Source organism: Crocodylus porosus, unplaced genomic scaffold (assembly GCF_001723895.1).
Source record: "Crocodylus porosus isolate Cpor-Errol unplaced genomic scaffold, CroPor_comp1, whole genome shotgun sequence".
NCBI classification, from domain to species: Eukaryota; Metazoa; Chordata; order Crocodylia; family Crocodylidae; genus Crocodylus; species Crocodylus porosus.
In genome coordinates, this window is record NW_017728948.1 from 16,500,237 (window position 1) to 16,515,589 (window position 15,353).

The window sequence follows — 15,353 nt, forward strand, 5'->3', positions numbered from 1 at the left end:
TTGACGCTTCCTAGGTTCCAGTTAAGCCACCAGTAAAAAAGGGAGTGAAGGGCTACCAAAAAATACTATTTCATAGTTGGACTTACTTGTATTTATTTCAGATTTCCATGTTAACAGCTGCTGCAGATGACAAGGAAGTAACTCAAGCTGTGGTTCATACTATAGAAACTTTTAAAAACACTTAACTTGCAAGCATGTGTGCAAAAATGCACATGTATGCACATACAAACTAAGTAATTACTTTCCATGATATTTAGGGGGATTTCTGCAAATGGGTCCCAAATTTCTTTTCCATTACTATGTTATAGTTCCCAGGTTATACATACTAAGTGTACTTAATTCCACCTCACGTGTGCTGGGACTGTAGACATTTGGTGTGAGCCAGTTTCTTGCCTTTGGAGATTCAGTCTTAGATTTCACTGTGTCTCACTTTTTTTTTCCTTTGAAAATTTTTACCAACTAATATTACAAAGTTGGACATTGTAAGTAACACTGGGGGAAGAGACCTACATTTCATTCCTTTATGTACTTCCTGAAGGTATTAATATAGTCCCATAATATCTAGTTGCCTCCCATACATTGTGTTCAATCTTTTTAGAATTCTTGAGAGAGAAGTACTACTGTTCCCTGTACATGGACCAGAAGCAAAATGAATACACTGGTGCTATACTGTACCTTTTCAACAGAGCTAATTAGGCCAGCATTGCAGTAATGCTACATCCATTTCCAAAGTGAATACATTTATCTGTTTGTGGCACTCTTGTACTGTGTGAACACCATGAAGCCATTTCCTCTCATTTCTTGCATGGGAGAAACTGATGCTTGTTAAATAAATTAATAAATTGCTTCTGTTTTTCAGCCTTATATATGGTGGTAAAACAGAATGACTTGCTTTACCTTATTCTTTAATCCTTATTAGCTTGTCCTTGAAAATTTTATAATACCAGCAAAGACAGAATCTCCCTGCCACACTAAGGAAAGCTATTTTTAAATGCTCTTAAGTAGCCAGTAATGATTCACATGTATGAATGGATACATTTCAAATATAGTTGAATACTGTGATTTTTTTTTTTTTAATTGTGGTTACTGTGCTAGTAGAATGAAATTAATTGCAGTAAAATGTCAGCAGGTATATTTTGGCTCTTAGTGTCCATACCCTGTTTTTATTTGGTTTAATTTTTTTCTGTGCTTGTCATGGGTAGTAGTAGGAAACACTCTTCTAATGTTTTAAAATCTATGGCGTTTAGTATATTCTCCTTGTACTAAGCTATGTAATAGCATTGTGCTCAGCTATTGGAGCCATCTCTGTAAAATGCAATGTGACAACTGCATTCTCCATGCAAGAGAAAGCAGCTTGAGCTCTCTTGGGAAGAAGATACTATAGAGTGATACTTGTGATTTGTTAAGCCTGTATGGAAATTTTAATTCTGTTTCTCTTTTTTCAAATGAAATTTTCATATGAATTTTTTCAAATTCAGAGGTAGTGCATTTTAATCTGGTTAAGTTATAATAGGAAATGTTATCAATTTTTTTTATTTTTAAAAAAAGCATTGAGCAGTAAGTTTGTGAAGTTCTTATACTTGACTCCATTTTCCAGCTTTAGTTCCTGACAGGGATGTAAGAGTCAGTGTGAAAGCCTTGGCTGTAAGCTGTGTTGGTGCAGCTGTTGCCCTTCATCCTGAATCTTTCTTCAGCAAGCTGTATAAGACACCCTTGGAAACTATGGGAGAAGAGTATGGTATGTGGAGGCTTGCATTCTAGGATTCTAGTTTGTTGTTTAAAAAAAAAATTCTGAACATGTTTAAATAAATCCTAGCTCTTATCTATACTAAAGGACTGAAGTGACATAAATGCATTGGTCAGTATGCATGTACTTACCTTTGTTGTGTTCCTCAACTACTGTCAGCACTGATGCTTTCAGAAACTATTGCAGTTGAAGATCCCAAGTCTCTACTAAACACTAGCTCCAAGAACTGCTAGAAACTGTGCACTCTGGAAGATCTTGGTGATCTCACTCATGGGTGAATTCTAGGACAGTTAAAGAGGGATTGGTTAAACCATTTCAGCTTCTCTGCAGCTGGCCTAGCATAGAACAAGTTAAAGTTGAAACAACTATATAAATATGCTAAAAGTAGTCTAATTAATACTAGTAGGTTGTTTGTTTGTAAAATACACACACACAGGCCATTGGATATTGCATCCATACACAGTGTGCTAATATATGACTGGTTTAATATTTCTATTATCATCAAGCCTGAGTCTGTGATCAGCATCCTGTTTTAGATCCCACCATTAGCACATCTGATATAAAATCCTCGCATACAATATATACATTTTCCTCCCAAAGCTCAGCCCCTTCAAAATTGAGCTCTGCATCTTAAACAAGGAAGATAATTTTCTTCCATAGAATAGAAGCATGGAGATTGTGTTGTAATGACTACCACTTCTATCCAGGTCAGCAAGCAGCAGAGCTAGAGTCTAGTGTTTAATCCTTCATATCTGCTGTCAAAATGGCAGTAATTTCTGGGTTTTTTTTTAGCTTAGTAGTCCGCTGAGCTGGGCTGAGGGTGAGTGAGTTGCTGTGTGCTGTCAGAACTCAGTCATGACTGAAAAAATCTTCTTTCTGCATTCCAAAAACGAGGTGAATGTCTTATTGGTGCTTGTGGTAGTGAGAAAATACAGTAAACTTTTAAGGATACAGGGCTGTGGAAAATAGTGCTTCTGAAGTGACCTGAGGGGGCATGATTGAATTTATAACCATCTACCTGCGAACTCCCAGTGTCATGTGAATAGATGGACAAACTTTAGACAGATGATAAACTTTTTCAAAAGGTGCTGCTTCTCTTCTTGGCTGGAGCTCATCAGTGGTCCTGCACAGTTGATTGGAGAAGCAGTGCTATTTGAAATAAAAGCTCCAGTGAACAGCTGGAACACCTCAGCAGTCCCACATAGCTGTTTGCTGTGGCTTTACATATCCTGGAATACTTTGCAAACCTGGATCTTTGCAGGGGGGGTTAAGGAATTTAACAAAGAGTCTGTGTTCTACTGTAGAGGAGTATCTTTGGAGATGGAGAAGGCTTACTGAATCCTACAAGAACATGAATTAGAACCCTGTGGTCAGAAGGAACCAAAAAACATCTAGTCTGACTCCCCACAATACAGTGCATAGAATTGTCCATTCATTTCTGTGACAGTTTCTATAACTTCTGTCTGAATTGCGGCATGAACACTCAGGCAAGCTGTTGCAAACCAAATCAGCTAAATTCTTTCTTTTATGGTAACTTGTTTGTGTTGCCATATCCTGGTATTTATATTTTAGGAGAACAGCCATAATCTCAATGGAAAGATTCCAGTTGATTGCTTCATGAGTTGTCCCTGTATTATATTGTGTCCTATGTGCTGTATTAGATACTGGTTTCCAGGTACCATTCTGGAACTGCTACTTTGCACTGAATTTATAGAAAATGTAGGGTTTTTTTGTTTTACCAAGCTTTGAGACCCTCCTGTTCCAACTGGCTTGATCAGTATATTTTACTTGTGTTGTACATAATGAAATATGCCAGATAAAGAAGGCTAGTAGTTAAAGTGTTAAAACTAGTATTTTTAAAATAAAGTAGTTGTTGTAACTTATTTTCCCAGAAGAGCAGTATGTGTCAGATATTTTGAACTATATTGACCATGGAGATCCCCAAATTAGAGGAGCTACTGCCATTCTCTGTGGAACGATTGTCAATTCTATTCTCATTAAATCACGCTTTGATGTGGAAAACTGGATAGTAGCTGTCAGAAGTTCAACAGGTAACAGTTGCTGTTTTGGGGGGTTGTTTTGTTTCATAATCAAAACTTGCCTTTATTTCATTGTTGTTACTTTTTCTGTTGTCAGGAAATCTCTTTTCTCTGGTAGACTGTATACCTCTGTTACAGAAAACACTGAAAGATGAATCCTCAGTTACATGCAAACTTGCTTGTGCAGCTGTAAGGGTAAGTAGAATGATTACTTGCATTACCTTGCTCTCTGGGAGAGCTAGCCGTATAGCTGCACTCCATTGTGCTCGGTGCTGTTTGGACATGGAACAAACTTAACATGCTTACCATATAAGATGTGATGGATAAAGATAGATGGATAAGGGAGTACAAGGAAAACAAGGTATTTGCTAGTATGATAAGCAGTTACCCACACCCCAATAGCCTATCCTAGAAAGGATACACAGTGAGTCCATTGTGGAAATGGGGATAACATTAAGGAATGACTCGGGCTGTGCATAGACATGCATTTGTAGTAGTACAAATGCATAACATGTTGAATCAGCACAAAAATGTTGTGCTGCAAGGCAAGGACAGACATGCAGAGCCACCAGAGAGAGTTCTACAGAGTCCCTACAGAAGTGTTCAGCAGTGTGTTCTCCACCCTCAGCATGATGTTGGGGGGAGATGGGAGTTACTCAGCTCGTGAGGGGAAGAAGAGCCTGTCATGAGCCTCCCATACCATTTGCCTGGGAAGGAAGAGGGGTTGCTCCTCTGTTCCCTGTGCCCCATCTTGATGACAGCTGAGTACCCAGGCAACACTCATTAACTCTCCACCCTGCTCCCCTTTCTACTTTGAGAGGGGAGGGAGTAGAGCATTGGGATGCTGGGGAACCGGGAGACCCCTGTACTGTGGTCAGTGTTTTGTTGCGACTGTCTGAACAATGGTTTGCAATTGGGAGTATAATAAATGGGTTCTTTGCTTTTTATAGATCATGTCCTGTCAGGTAGTCCTTCAAATACTGTCTTGGTGAGGCTCAGGTTCTTTGCTGGATTTTGAAGACTTTAGAGGGATTTAATAGTTTTCTAGGGCTCTGAGTTTAGGCTTCTGCAGAGTTTCATAGAACTGTAGAAAATCGGAGTTGGAAGGAACCTCGGGAGGTCATCTAGTCCAACTTCCTGCTCAAAACAGGGCCAGCCCCAACTATCTTATCCCATATAAAAGTTTCTCAGCTTTTGTTCTTTGTAATAGCCTTTTTTCAGTGTTTTTGGGTGTTTAAGTGAACACAAAGTTGGTACAGAAAGGTTCTCAATCAGAATAGCAAAGTATAACTTTTAACAAGTGAAATATTTTCTCTCTAGCATTGCATTATGAGCTTATGCAGTGGCAGTTGCAGTGAACTAGGCTTACAGTTGATCACCGACCTTCTTACACTGAGGAATAGCTCCTATTGGCTAGTAAGGACAGAACTCCTGGAAACTCTTGCTGAGATTGATTTCCGGTAAGCACGTATTTATTTTTTCAACAGGCTGTGTTGTGACTGTAACGGTATAGCAGGAGTGGGCAATTATTTTGGGCGGAGGGCCACTTACTGACTTTTGGTAAGCTGTCAAGGGCTGTGTGGGTAGCCCCACCCCCTTACAAGTGCCTTGCCCCTGGTCACCATGGTGGGAACAGAAGTCCTGCCCCCAAACCTCTGACCTTTGCCGCCAGAAGTCCCTCCCCTTGTCCCTGGAAGTATTCCTTTTGGAGAAGAGGATTTGCCATCTTTGGGAGAAAAAAACAAATTGCATACTAAAAATCAAACACCCATAATGTATTTTAATTAAATTAAAAAAAAAAATTGTCCCAATTTGTGTGCATTTGTGCTGTATATGCAGAAGTGCTTTTTGTGCGTGTGTGGGAGCCACATAGTGGAGAGGGGCTGGCTGGCAGGTGGGCAAGAAAGTGGGGAGTGGAAGCGTGGGGCCTGCACCAATGTCCTTGGGCCAGCGGTGATGGGGCCCAGAGTGGGGCGGTGGGGGTGTGGGTTGGCAGGGGTCTGTGGAGGCTGTGGGAGAGGGGGGTGCTGACTCGGCTCTATAGAGCCCCTCCTGCCAGGACCCTGTGCTCCTGCTGCTCTGCTCGGGCCCCAGGACACCGGTGGGTGCTCCCACCCGGCTGCCACTGGCTCCTGCTTGTCTGCTCACTTCCAGTCCCCTCAGCCCAGCCCCATGGGCTGAGGGGACTTTGACAGGAGCCAGGGGCAGAAAGATATTAATTTTTCTACATTTTTTTTTTTTTAGTGGCCCTGTGGGCTGGATGTGGGTTGCAGGCTTTATTTTGCCCACCCCAGTGTACAGAGTGTTACGTAGGAGAATCAACTTATGAATGGAGAATTCTGAATAAGCTGAAGAAATAACGAACCTTTATGAAACACACTCTTTACCTTGACTGGTGTAAAAATCGTCTTGTAATTTCAGCAGTATCAGGATTGGGTATAGCCAGTTTTTACGTACATGTTTTCAGTCAGCTAGGGTCTGATCAGAGTTGGGCAACTATTGGCTGAAGGGCCACTTAATGAGGTTTTGGTGTCCTTTTAAAGGCCCCTCCTCGCTTACCCCTGGGCTCTTGCAGTGGGGGCAGCTGCCACATGCCCTGCCAGCATGGCTGGGGCCAGTCTCCATGGCAACCCCAGCTTTGTGTTATCACAGGGCAACTGTGGCTGGGGTCTCTATGGAGATCAGCCCCAGCCATGTGGGCAGGGGCTTGTGGGAAATGGAGTCCACTCTGGCCAAATCCTGCCTATGGGCTGGACTTTTCCCACCCCTGTTCTAGGTATTGGCAAAGAGATATGCTCCCCTCTCTCTCTCCCAATGTCTCTAGATGCCTCGGGGCTCATCCTGTTTGAGCCCAGACAATCTCTCCTGCCTCTTTGAATACCCTTGTATTAACTGAGACATAAAACAGTAATATGGAATTCAGTCTGTGCTTTTACCTCTTGCTATACCTTAATGCAGTGCAGCCCTCTGGTTTGATGCAAACGTTGGTAGGGTGGTCTAAGTAAGACTACTCGTACTTGCCTTTAAGCAGAGATGTGTTGACATGTTATCTGTTTGCCATGACTGATCCTCATAATTGGGAGTCTTACAATATGGGATTCTTCTTGGGTGAGGGAACTAAGAGGTGGCTGAGGCCTTGCTATCCCTTTGTGTCCCCAACATAACCCCATAGAGCCTTGAGGACTCTTTAAGATGTGAGCATAATCCCAGAGGACTCTGCTGTTCATCAGAATTTGATCTGGCCTACATGGGAATCTGTACGGATAACATACCTTTACAAAGCATAATTAGTGGGAGATAATTAACCATTTTGCTACTTTAGTCAGATCTTAGGTCATCTTGCTGCAAGATTTTAAACTCTTGTTTCCACATATTTATTGCCTTTTGGAAAAGGGAAGCTAAAATATGCTAATTTTGACTTTTACAGCTGAGTACTAAACATTTTAACTTAGTGATTACTGTGTAACAATTAAGAGAAGTCATTACTTCAATTAGAAATGTAGTTTGACTTTCCCCTTTTTATCTTAAGGTTAGTCAGCTTTTTGGAAGGAAAAACAGATAATTTGCACAGAGGAGTTCATCATTATATTGGTGTAAGTAATAACTTTTGTGTAGTATATCAAAATACTATTTGGGGATTAAAATACTGTTTTAAAGAAGCATTTGTTCAGGTGCTTGAAGCCTGTTAAAGTTAATGGGGTTTATACACATGCTTTTCAGAAGTATGTTTCATATTTTATTAGTAAAGTAAATATTCTTTTCTTTACTTACTGTGATTATATAAACTATTTGTAGGTTGATTTAATTTTAAAAAATGTAGAATGTTTTATTTCACATAACTAAGTAGTCTTGAATGTAGGAGCAAAATAGTCCTATTTATCACTGGTATGCACAAGGAAATGTAGTTTTACACTTTAGTATTTCACTGTGTTGGTTAGAGCAGGGCATTGTCATAACATATTTTCATCTTTGCTTATGCTGGTTTATCTCTGTAGCTGTTGAAGCTGCAGGATAGAGTGCTCAATAATGTTGTGATCTCTCTGCTTGGAGATGAAGACCCAAGGGTGCGACACATAGCTGCAGCTTCTTTAATGAGGTATAAATTTAATAATGCATTAATTTGTTATGTACCTACAACTAGATAATGCTTAGCACTTGGGGTACTCAATGCAAGAAGCAGTATTTAAAAAAAAATGTAAATTTGGCATCTGGAACTCAATCTGACACACAATTTGGTGGTGCCTTACATTCTGTGATGCAGATTTCAAAGCAGTGCACAAACGTTTGTTGTTTTTTTTACAATACTCCCTTGAAGTATGATGGTTTCTGCTGTACAGAAGAAGAAACTGATTGACTTATGGGGATTAAGTGACTTGGCCAGTGTAATTGAGGGTTTTGGCAGGACAGCTGAGACTCGGTCAGGAATTTTACTGACTTTGGCCTTCAGGAATGAGAACAGCCATTCTGCCCAGACTGTTACAATGATGTTTCTCTGTGTTTTTAAAACTTCTGGACGTTCAGTTTAAATTAGTAAAACTTGTCCAAATGCTGTTTGCTGTTACCATAACAAGATGAAGGTGTTCTCTAGGTACAGATACTGAACAGTAAGCAAACAGTCAGTGATTACACCCCTGTTTGAATTTAAGCACTTCAGAATGTTTTTAAGAACGTTGAACACAGCGGACAGAATTCTTGGGGGCGTTCTGTTGCCATATAGGAGATTCTTGGTGATTTAGTCTTTCCTCCCAGTTTTCCAGGATAGTGGTTGTTAGCACTTTCAAGAAGAAATGGGAAGTACGTTGAATCTAGAAAAGAGTTACCATTTAAGAAGAGCAGTTGTGTGCTGTTGCCGCCCTGCCCCCCCCCCCCCCCCAGCAACCTCATGTGGGTGCTCCAGATGTTGCACCTCACAGCCTCACCCTGAGTGCCCCATGCATACCCATGTCATACTGTGCCTCACAGTTCCCTGCGACAGGCACAGGATGCAGAAGCCAGGGCAGGGAGGAGTAGTCTGAAGACTCTAACTGCTGTTGCAACCAGAGTGATGGGGGGGAGTTGCAGCTGATGAGCTCTCAGGGGGTTCCACTAACCTCTCCGAGGCTGCATGTGGCTCACATGCTGTCAGTTGGACAGCCCTGTTGTAGTGGATTGTTTCTTTTTCTTTTTTTCTAAATTCCCCGCCTCCAGAATGATTCCATTAGTAGTGCTGACTTGAACATTTGGGATCACAATTTGAATGTATAAGGTTAGGAATAAGATCAGAAAAATGAAATTTTAAAGTGTCTGGTACAAAGAGAAGGGCCTGAAGTGCTAATGGGACTTCAGTTGATTTTGATTTTTAAGGTTTATCATAAATTTATATAAGCCTTCTGTCTAAATTGTACATACCTCATATAATTTTTGTAATACCTTCTTTTTTTAACATGTTGCTTACTGGATCTGTTTTCTTCTCTATTTAAGGCTTGTTCCAAAGCTGTTTTATAGCTGTGATCAAGGACAGGCTGATCCAGTAGTGGCAGTAGCAAGGGACCAAAGCAGTGTCTACCTGAAACTTCTGATGCATGAGACTCAGCCTCCATCTCACTTTGCAGTGAGCACTATCACCAGGTATGGTACATGGCTTAGTTTGCCTGTAACTTGAGGCCAAAATTTTAAAAATTCTGTTCAATTTCAAGTTATGCTGGAAGTATTCAAATGCATAATTAGGCCCTGATCATGCACAGACTTAAGGATGTACTTAACTTGATGCACTATGAGTAAGTGTCCTCACTTATTTCCAGCAAGTATTTTCAGAACTGGGGCTCTGTGGGCATTAAAATGAAAAAACGGCTTTATTTTATGAGATAAGTACCTTCATTCTGAAGTTAATCAGAGCTTCATATTCTTACTGCCTTTGAAAATAAACCTTTTTGTATGGGATCCTAATGTTGGGGTCTATACTTTTAAAATAAAATAATTTTTCCTTTACATTAATAAAGCAGGTGAAATCCATGCCATTGCTCATATTCCCTTAAATTTAATTTAAAAAGATTAAAACTTAACCCCATCAGTGTAATTACCTTTGTCAGCTACAGTGTCCAGTTACTTTTTCCACTTCACTCATGTTCTGATAATTAAAGTAGACTAAACTGTTTAGCCAGTTGACCTTCTAGTTTACATATATAAACACAGTGCTGTTTTTGTGTTTTAGATTTTCAACAATATAGGAAATAGCTAAATTGTGACAGGGGAGGGAGTAGCTATTTGTTTGTTGTTTTAATTTAAACAAAGAGCTACTCTCTTCCCTGCCACAATTTAGCCATTTCTTATTTATTGAAAATCTAAACCACACACAGCCTAAAACAGCCTTTCAAGTGGAAAAAGTGTATATTGGTTATTTACACAGGCAGCTTGAATGATAATTAACCAAACTAGCCTAGTCTCGTGTGTCCTAACTCTCTGCCCCCCCGCCCCCCGATTGTACTGGGGGGAAAAAGTATAAAAGTATTATTTTTTGGTATTCCACAGGTACTTAAAATGGGACAGTGGGCTTGTATGTTTATAAGGTTCCAGAATACAGGCTTCCCTTACTTTTATTCTGTACATGTGTTCCTGGAAAACGGTGCATAACACAAATTTGCATAAAGGGAATGCAGTTTACAATGTATCAAATAAGGATACGTTCCAAAACCATGACTGTACTGACCCCCAGACCCATTTCTACCACTTTTACAAAACTATTTTGGTACTCGCCAACAGCAGACATTACACATAAGCATAGGGCACTATCATAATGGGGATGGCAACTACAGAAACACTTGTTGCAGACAATGAGCAAGGAGCACAGATCTACCTAGGAGACTGTGTATTTTAGCACGCGTCACTCCCACAGTGCAATGTACAGAGCAGCTGACTGCAGGTTTCTACCACACCGATCACATATGAGTGAATTTACCTTGCATGTAATGAATTTTTGGTGTAAAAAGGGTCATCGCATAAGAGCGAATTTGCACGTACCTAACCCACATAAAGCGAGGAAACCCTGTAAAAAGCTTTGTTCCAGGAGAAATTCAACATTTATTTTTGGCTCATTAAAATGTCATACAACTTTCCTTTAACCTGTAATTCATTTCTAACAAAATATGACTTGCTTTTGTAATCCTCCTTTTTAACTGTATGATTATTTAATTTCAGAACTTACAGAGGATACAACATGCTTCAAAGTCCAACAGATGTCACTATGGAAAACAACCTTTCCAGGGTTGTCTCTGCAATTTCCCATGCATTGACAACATCAACTACAAGAGCGCTTACAGTGCGTAGTCTCCATAATATTTATAAATACAATTTAAATTGGATTTGATACTTGTTATTCTTGCCTGTCACTACTTCTATTTAGTAGGTAGTGAAAATACTTTCAAGATGTAAACGTTACATATTTTGGTGCTGTCTTCCACAGTGTTGACACCAGACACTGATACTTTCCCAAATTCTTTCAGTTCGGCTGTTGTGAAGCTTTGTATCTTCTCTCCACAACATTTCCAGTCTGCACCTGGAATGTAGGATGGCACTGTGGGTATGTTCCTTCATCAAGTATACAAGCTTCTAGAATTCATATTTACAAAAGCAGAGGACGCTTATTCAGGTATCAGAAGCTCTGCTTTAACTATTCGCTATTGAGACTCAGATAGCCGTTTTAAACATTTTAGACTTAAAGATCTAAAATGAAATTTGTGGTGGTCTGGAACTATACCAGGTACTAGTATTTTCCATCATCTTCAGTACGGTTGTCCAAATTCTGTGGCTGATTTTAACTATTTGAATAAAAAAGAGAAAAAAGAGTGTTCTGCTCTGTTTTGGCTATTTCCATTTGGCAGAAGAAAATTTTCTTGCATGTCTTGAGGAGTGCTAAACTTCTCTGGGGGGGTGGGTTGTAAAATGACTTGGATATTAGAAAAAGGTAATGAAGGTATCGCCTCATGTCAGTTTTGTAAGCGATATGCAAAGGAAATTCATGTTTGTCTGCTTGTATAACAGTAGGAATGGCAGATACATAACAAAGGCAACTTTTGAAGGTATGTAAGTCACTTAGATCATGGCAATAGCCAGTGTGGCATTTGTGAAATGCATACTCCTACCATTCGTATGGATAAAATGATTATGAAAGTACCAAGAGTTCTATTTGTCTTCAGGGCCCCTGCAACCCTTTAATCTTAAGACGTGTGTAACTGGTTAGCCATGTCTTGAGTTGTAACCTGGCCACACATTAAAGCAATTCATGGTGTCATAGAACAAAGAATGAGTCACACAGTTATTCCACAAAAAATATGTAATCACTTTTCTGACATTTGATTCTTATTATGACATCAATTTTATATATTTGGCCAGGTGCGCACCTGTGGCTGGGAGCCCTGTCAACTCGTGGGGCTTTCAGTTGTGGGAGTACATTATGCACCCCTTCAGCTAGGAGCCCTACTAGCTGTGTGGGTTCCCAGCTGTGGGAGCTTGCTACCTGCCAGGTCAGTGGGATCCAAAGTTCCCTTACTGGCAGTAAGGTGTGAAGGGAACCGATGCTTGGTCCTACAATCAAGCCTCCCACCATGTACTTGTGGTATGGCAAGATTTGTGTGGATCATGCATCAGATCCCATTGCACCCTTACTTGCATACCTGGTAGGAGAAATCTGCATAATGTAACTGTGGCTTTGTTATTCTTGTTTTGATCCTGGTCTTAAACTCTGTGTGGTTCCACATGTCCTGTAGAATCCTCTACTGCACATATTCAAATATAGCAGCAGGTTTTTATGTTCTCTGGCAATGTACCACTGCTTTGTTTGGTAGGGGATATTTTTGTTTGTTTGAGCCTTCTAGGTCTTTAGTAGGGCTGTGCAAAGCTTCACTAGCTGCTTTGTTTTGACTTGTTTCAAGCTCAAAACAGCGAAATCAAAATGAAGGGCTTCAAAGCAGCCTTGAAATGAAATGAGGCCAGTCAAAATGTTTCAAAGCAGCATCTCGGTGGCAGGAGGCAGGGGAGAGCCAGGGCTGTGCTTAGAGAGGCTCTGCAAGCCCATGTGGCTCGGCTCAGCAGGAAGCACAGCCATAGCTGTCCCCGCTGCCAGGCTGGTGGAGCCGATGGGAGCGCAGCGCCAGCTCTGCCTGCCTCCTGCCGCCGGGCTGTGCTCCCATCGGTCCACCAGCCCCATGGAGCTCATTCCGGTGATTTGGAGGTGGGCACAGCTGGCTCTGCCTCCCACACTGGGCTGAGTTCCACGGGGCTGTGAGCTGCTGACCGCTGAGCCTGGTGGAGGGAGGCAGAGCGTAGCCCCGGTGCTGCGCTCCGCCTCCCTCCACTGGATTTGGCGCCTAGCGGCTTGCAGCCTGGTGGGGGGCACAGCCCTGGCGCTGTGCATTGCCTCCCTTCATTGGGCTCAGCACCCAGCAGTTTCAAGCCCCGTGGAACTGAGCCTGGTGGGGGGAGGTGGAGAGCAGTGCCACAGTTGTTCCTCCCTCCACTGGGTTCAGCTACCAGTGCTGGTCCCAGGCGGCAGCAGCAGCTTCCAGCCCGCACTGCCAGGAGGGCTACGGGAATCTGCTGAACTCTTCTGGGGGTGTGGGCCCCTGATCTGCCTGCGAGGAGGCAGGCTGCTCCTCCAGTTTTGTGCTTCCCCATTATAGCCTATGGGCGAAAAATCAAGACGGCATTAGAACAGCAAAACTGTTTTGATGGAACGGAACAGTGCTTTCAAAAGGAAACTAAACTCGAAACGAAACACTGTTCCATCGAAATGTTGAAACAGAAATTGAAGAGGAATGGTGCTGTTTTGCACAGCCGTATTGGGTAGTTGAATTTTCATGCCATCCTGGGTCAGAGCTTGCCACTGGGCTCCCTGCCATAAACCACAAATGGGTCCATCTGTTAGTTCCCCAACCCATCCCTCCAGAACTCAGACCTCCCGTGCTTTCTTTACTGCAGATTACATGATTGCTGTACTGCGATAGTAAATACAGGTATAGAGCAGCAAGAACAGCTTCTGAGGGGGGTGCTTTGGAGGGGATGTGTGGCTTGGTGCAGCTCTCTGCCACTCAATCCTGCATGCACAGCAGGTCGGGTTGGATTGCCTCAGGCCAGATCCGTGCTGTTTGCAGGCTGGATCCAAACCAAGGGTTGCTGATTTCTGTTCTAAGCAATACTTATTGCTTTTGGTTCTGCTGCCACTGGTCAGCCAAAAATATAGTAACACCATTGCTGCCATCCAGTTGCATTTTGCAAATTCATGGCGGTTCTTTTCCTAATGTTTCATGGGTCGAGAGATCTTGTTCACGTATTTCTTTGGGTGCTGAGCACTTTGTTTCCTTACCTATAGAAATAGGTCTTTTTTTTTTTTAAACTTTCCTGCTTTCCTCTTCAGAGTCCTCCCCTGCCTCCCCACCCCAACTTCAGCACCTGACTATCAAAGGGGAATCTATGTCCCAGTTTCATTACTTAAAAAATCTTTCCACTTCTTTGTCTGCCTAAAGCTGTGTTGTGAAGTCTCATGTTTTTTAAAGGCTGCTTTTTGTTCATCATTTGTTCTCTTTTCTCTCTGTACTAGGCCCAATTTTACAATATTATGAACAGCAGTCCAGCTGTTCAGCATCCCATGTGCTGCATCTGTACGCTGAAAGCAATGTTTCCGTGTACTGTCATCTTGTCAAGTGAAGTAGGTTCAGACCTGAGTAGACTAGGAAATGGGGTTGGTGATTTTAATAAAAGTGTGTCCTCTGCAGTCAGGGCCTGAACTTCTGGATATCAGCCTCTACATCTTGGCTTTCTTGGTAGAGATCCCATATTTTGAAACAAATTCAAGGTTTTCAGGGCTTTCTACAATTTTTACCCTGTTGTATTTCTCAGCTCTTGTTTTCTTTACTCCACTCATCTTACTTGACTACTTTATCCATGTTATTGAAAGTTTCTGCCTAATCATGTCCTGCATTACGGCCATTTCTTTATTAGAGTTCTGCTTTTCTTCCTTTTATGCAGCCTTTACAAGCTATTATTATCTGTCTAGATATATGAATAATATAAATACCAGGGTTAGTGGTTGATTTCCAGGGAGGTATGACAGGATAGATCACTATGTGCCCCATTCACTTACTTCCCCTATAAAGCAGTAGTGGCCAACAAGTATGGCAGGCATGTCACAAGTTAAGCCCCACTCTTTCTCACGTGTCCCCAATTTTCTCCCCCATCCTTCCTTCCTTCCCCCCCACCCCATAGGCATACCTGATAGTTTGCATGGGATGGAGTACCACTGTGTTATCTGCAGGTCTTCATGAGGTGGTGACACCTTTACAACCCATTACCTCCTCAGGGCAGCTTGCATCCTTGGTCCCTGCATGCCTGGGTATGAATGCCCACACAGGACCCCTGGGGTCCCTGCTCACCCCTCAGTGGGCAGCCCCTCAAAGCAGCCTGCTCCCCTCTCAGTGGGCAGCCCTTTCAGGAGGAACTCTTAATGGAGTTGACCCCGGTCTCACCAACAGGGCCTAGCTAGTCCTTTCAGGGCTGCTGTTCTTCTGGTGATTCCAGGTGCCTTCACGGGGTGAATG

General features: G+C 42.0%; 1 protein-coding gene across 4 annotated transcripts in view; it reads left to right on the forward strand.

Moving 5' to 3' along the window:
* HTT (huntingtin) overlaps positions 1 to 15,353 on the forward strand; it is a 154,886-nt gene that overhangs the window by 47,111 nt on the left and 92,422 nt on the right. For 3 of the 4 annotated variants that reach the window (XM_019552983.1, XM_019552985.1, XM_019552986.1), the window contains 9 exons: positions 1,598 to 1,738; positions 3,640 to 3,798; positions 3,884 to 3,981; positions 5,107 to 5,246; positions 7,316 to 7,379; positions 7,782 to 7,882; positions 9,247 to 9,393; positions 10,960 to 11,080; positions 11,265 to 11,341. In XM_019552983.1, coding sequence (XP_019408528.1) covers positions 1,598 to 1,738; positions 3,640 to 3,798; positions 3,884 to 3,981; positions 5,107 to 5,246; positions 7,316 to 7,379; positions 7,782 to 7,882; positions 9,247 to 9,393; positions 10,960 to 11,080; positions 11,265 to 11,341 — 1,048 coding nt within the window. The remainder of the gene's footprint in view (positions 1 to 1,597; positions 1,739 to 3,639; positions 3,799 to 3,883; positions 3,982 to 5,106; positions 5,247 to 7,315; positions 7,380 to 7,781; positions 7,883 to 9,246; positions 9,394 to 10,959; positions 11,081 to 11,264; positions 11,342 to 15,353) is intronic. The other variant, XM_019552984.1, reaches the window with a different exon arrangement.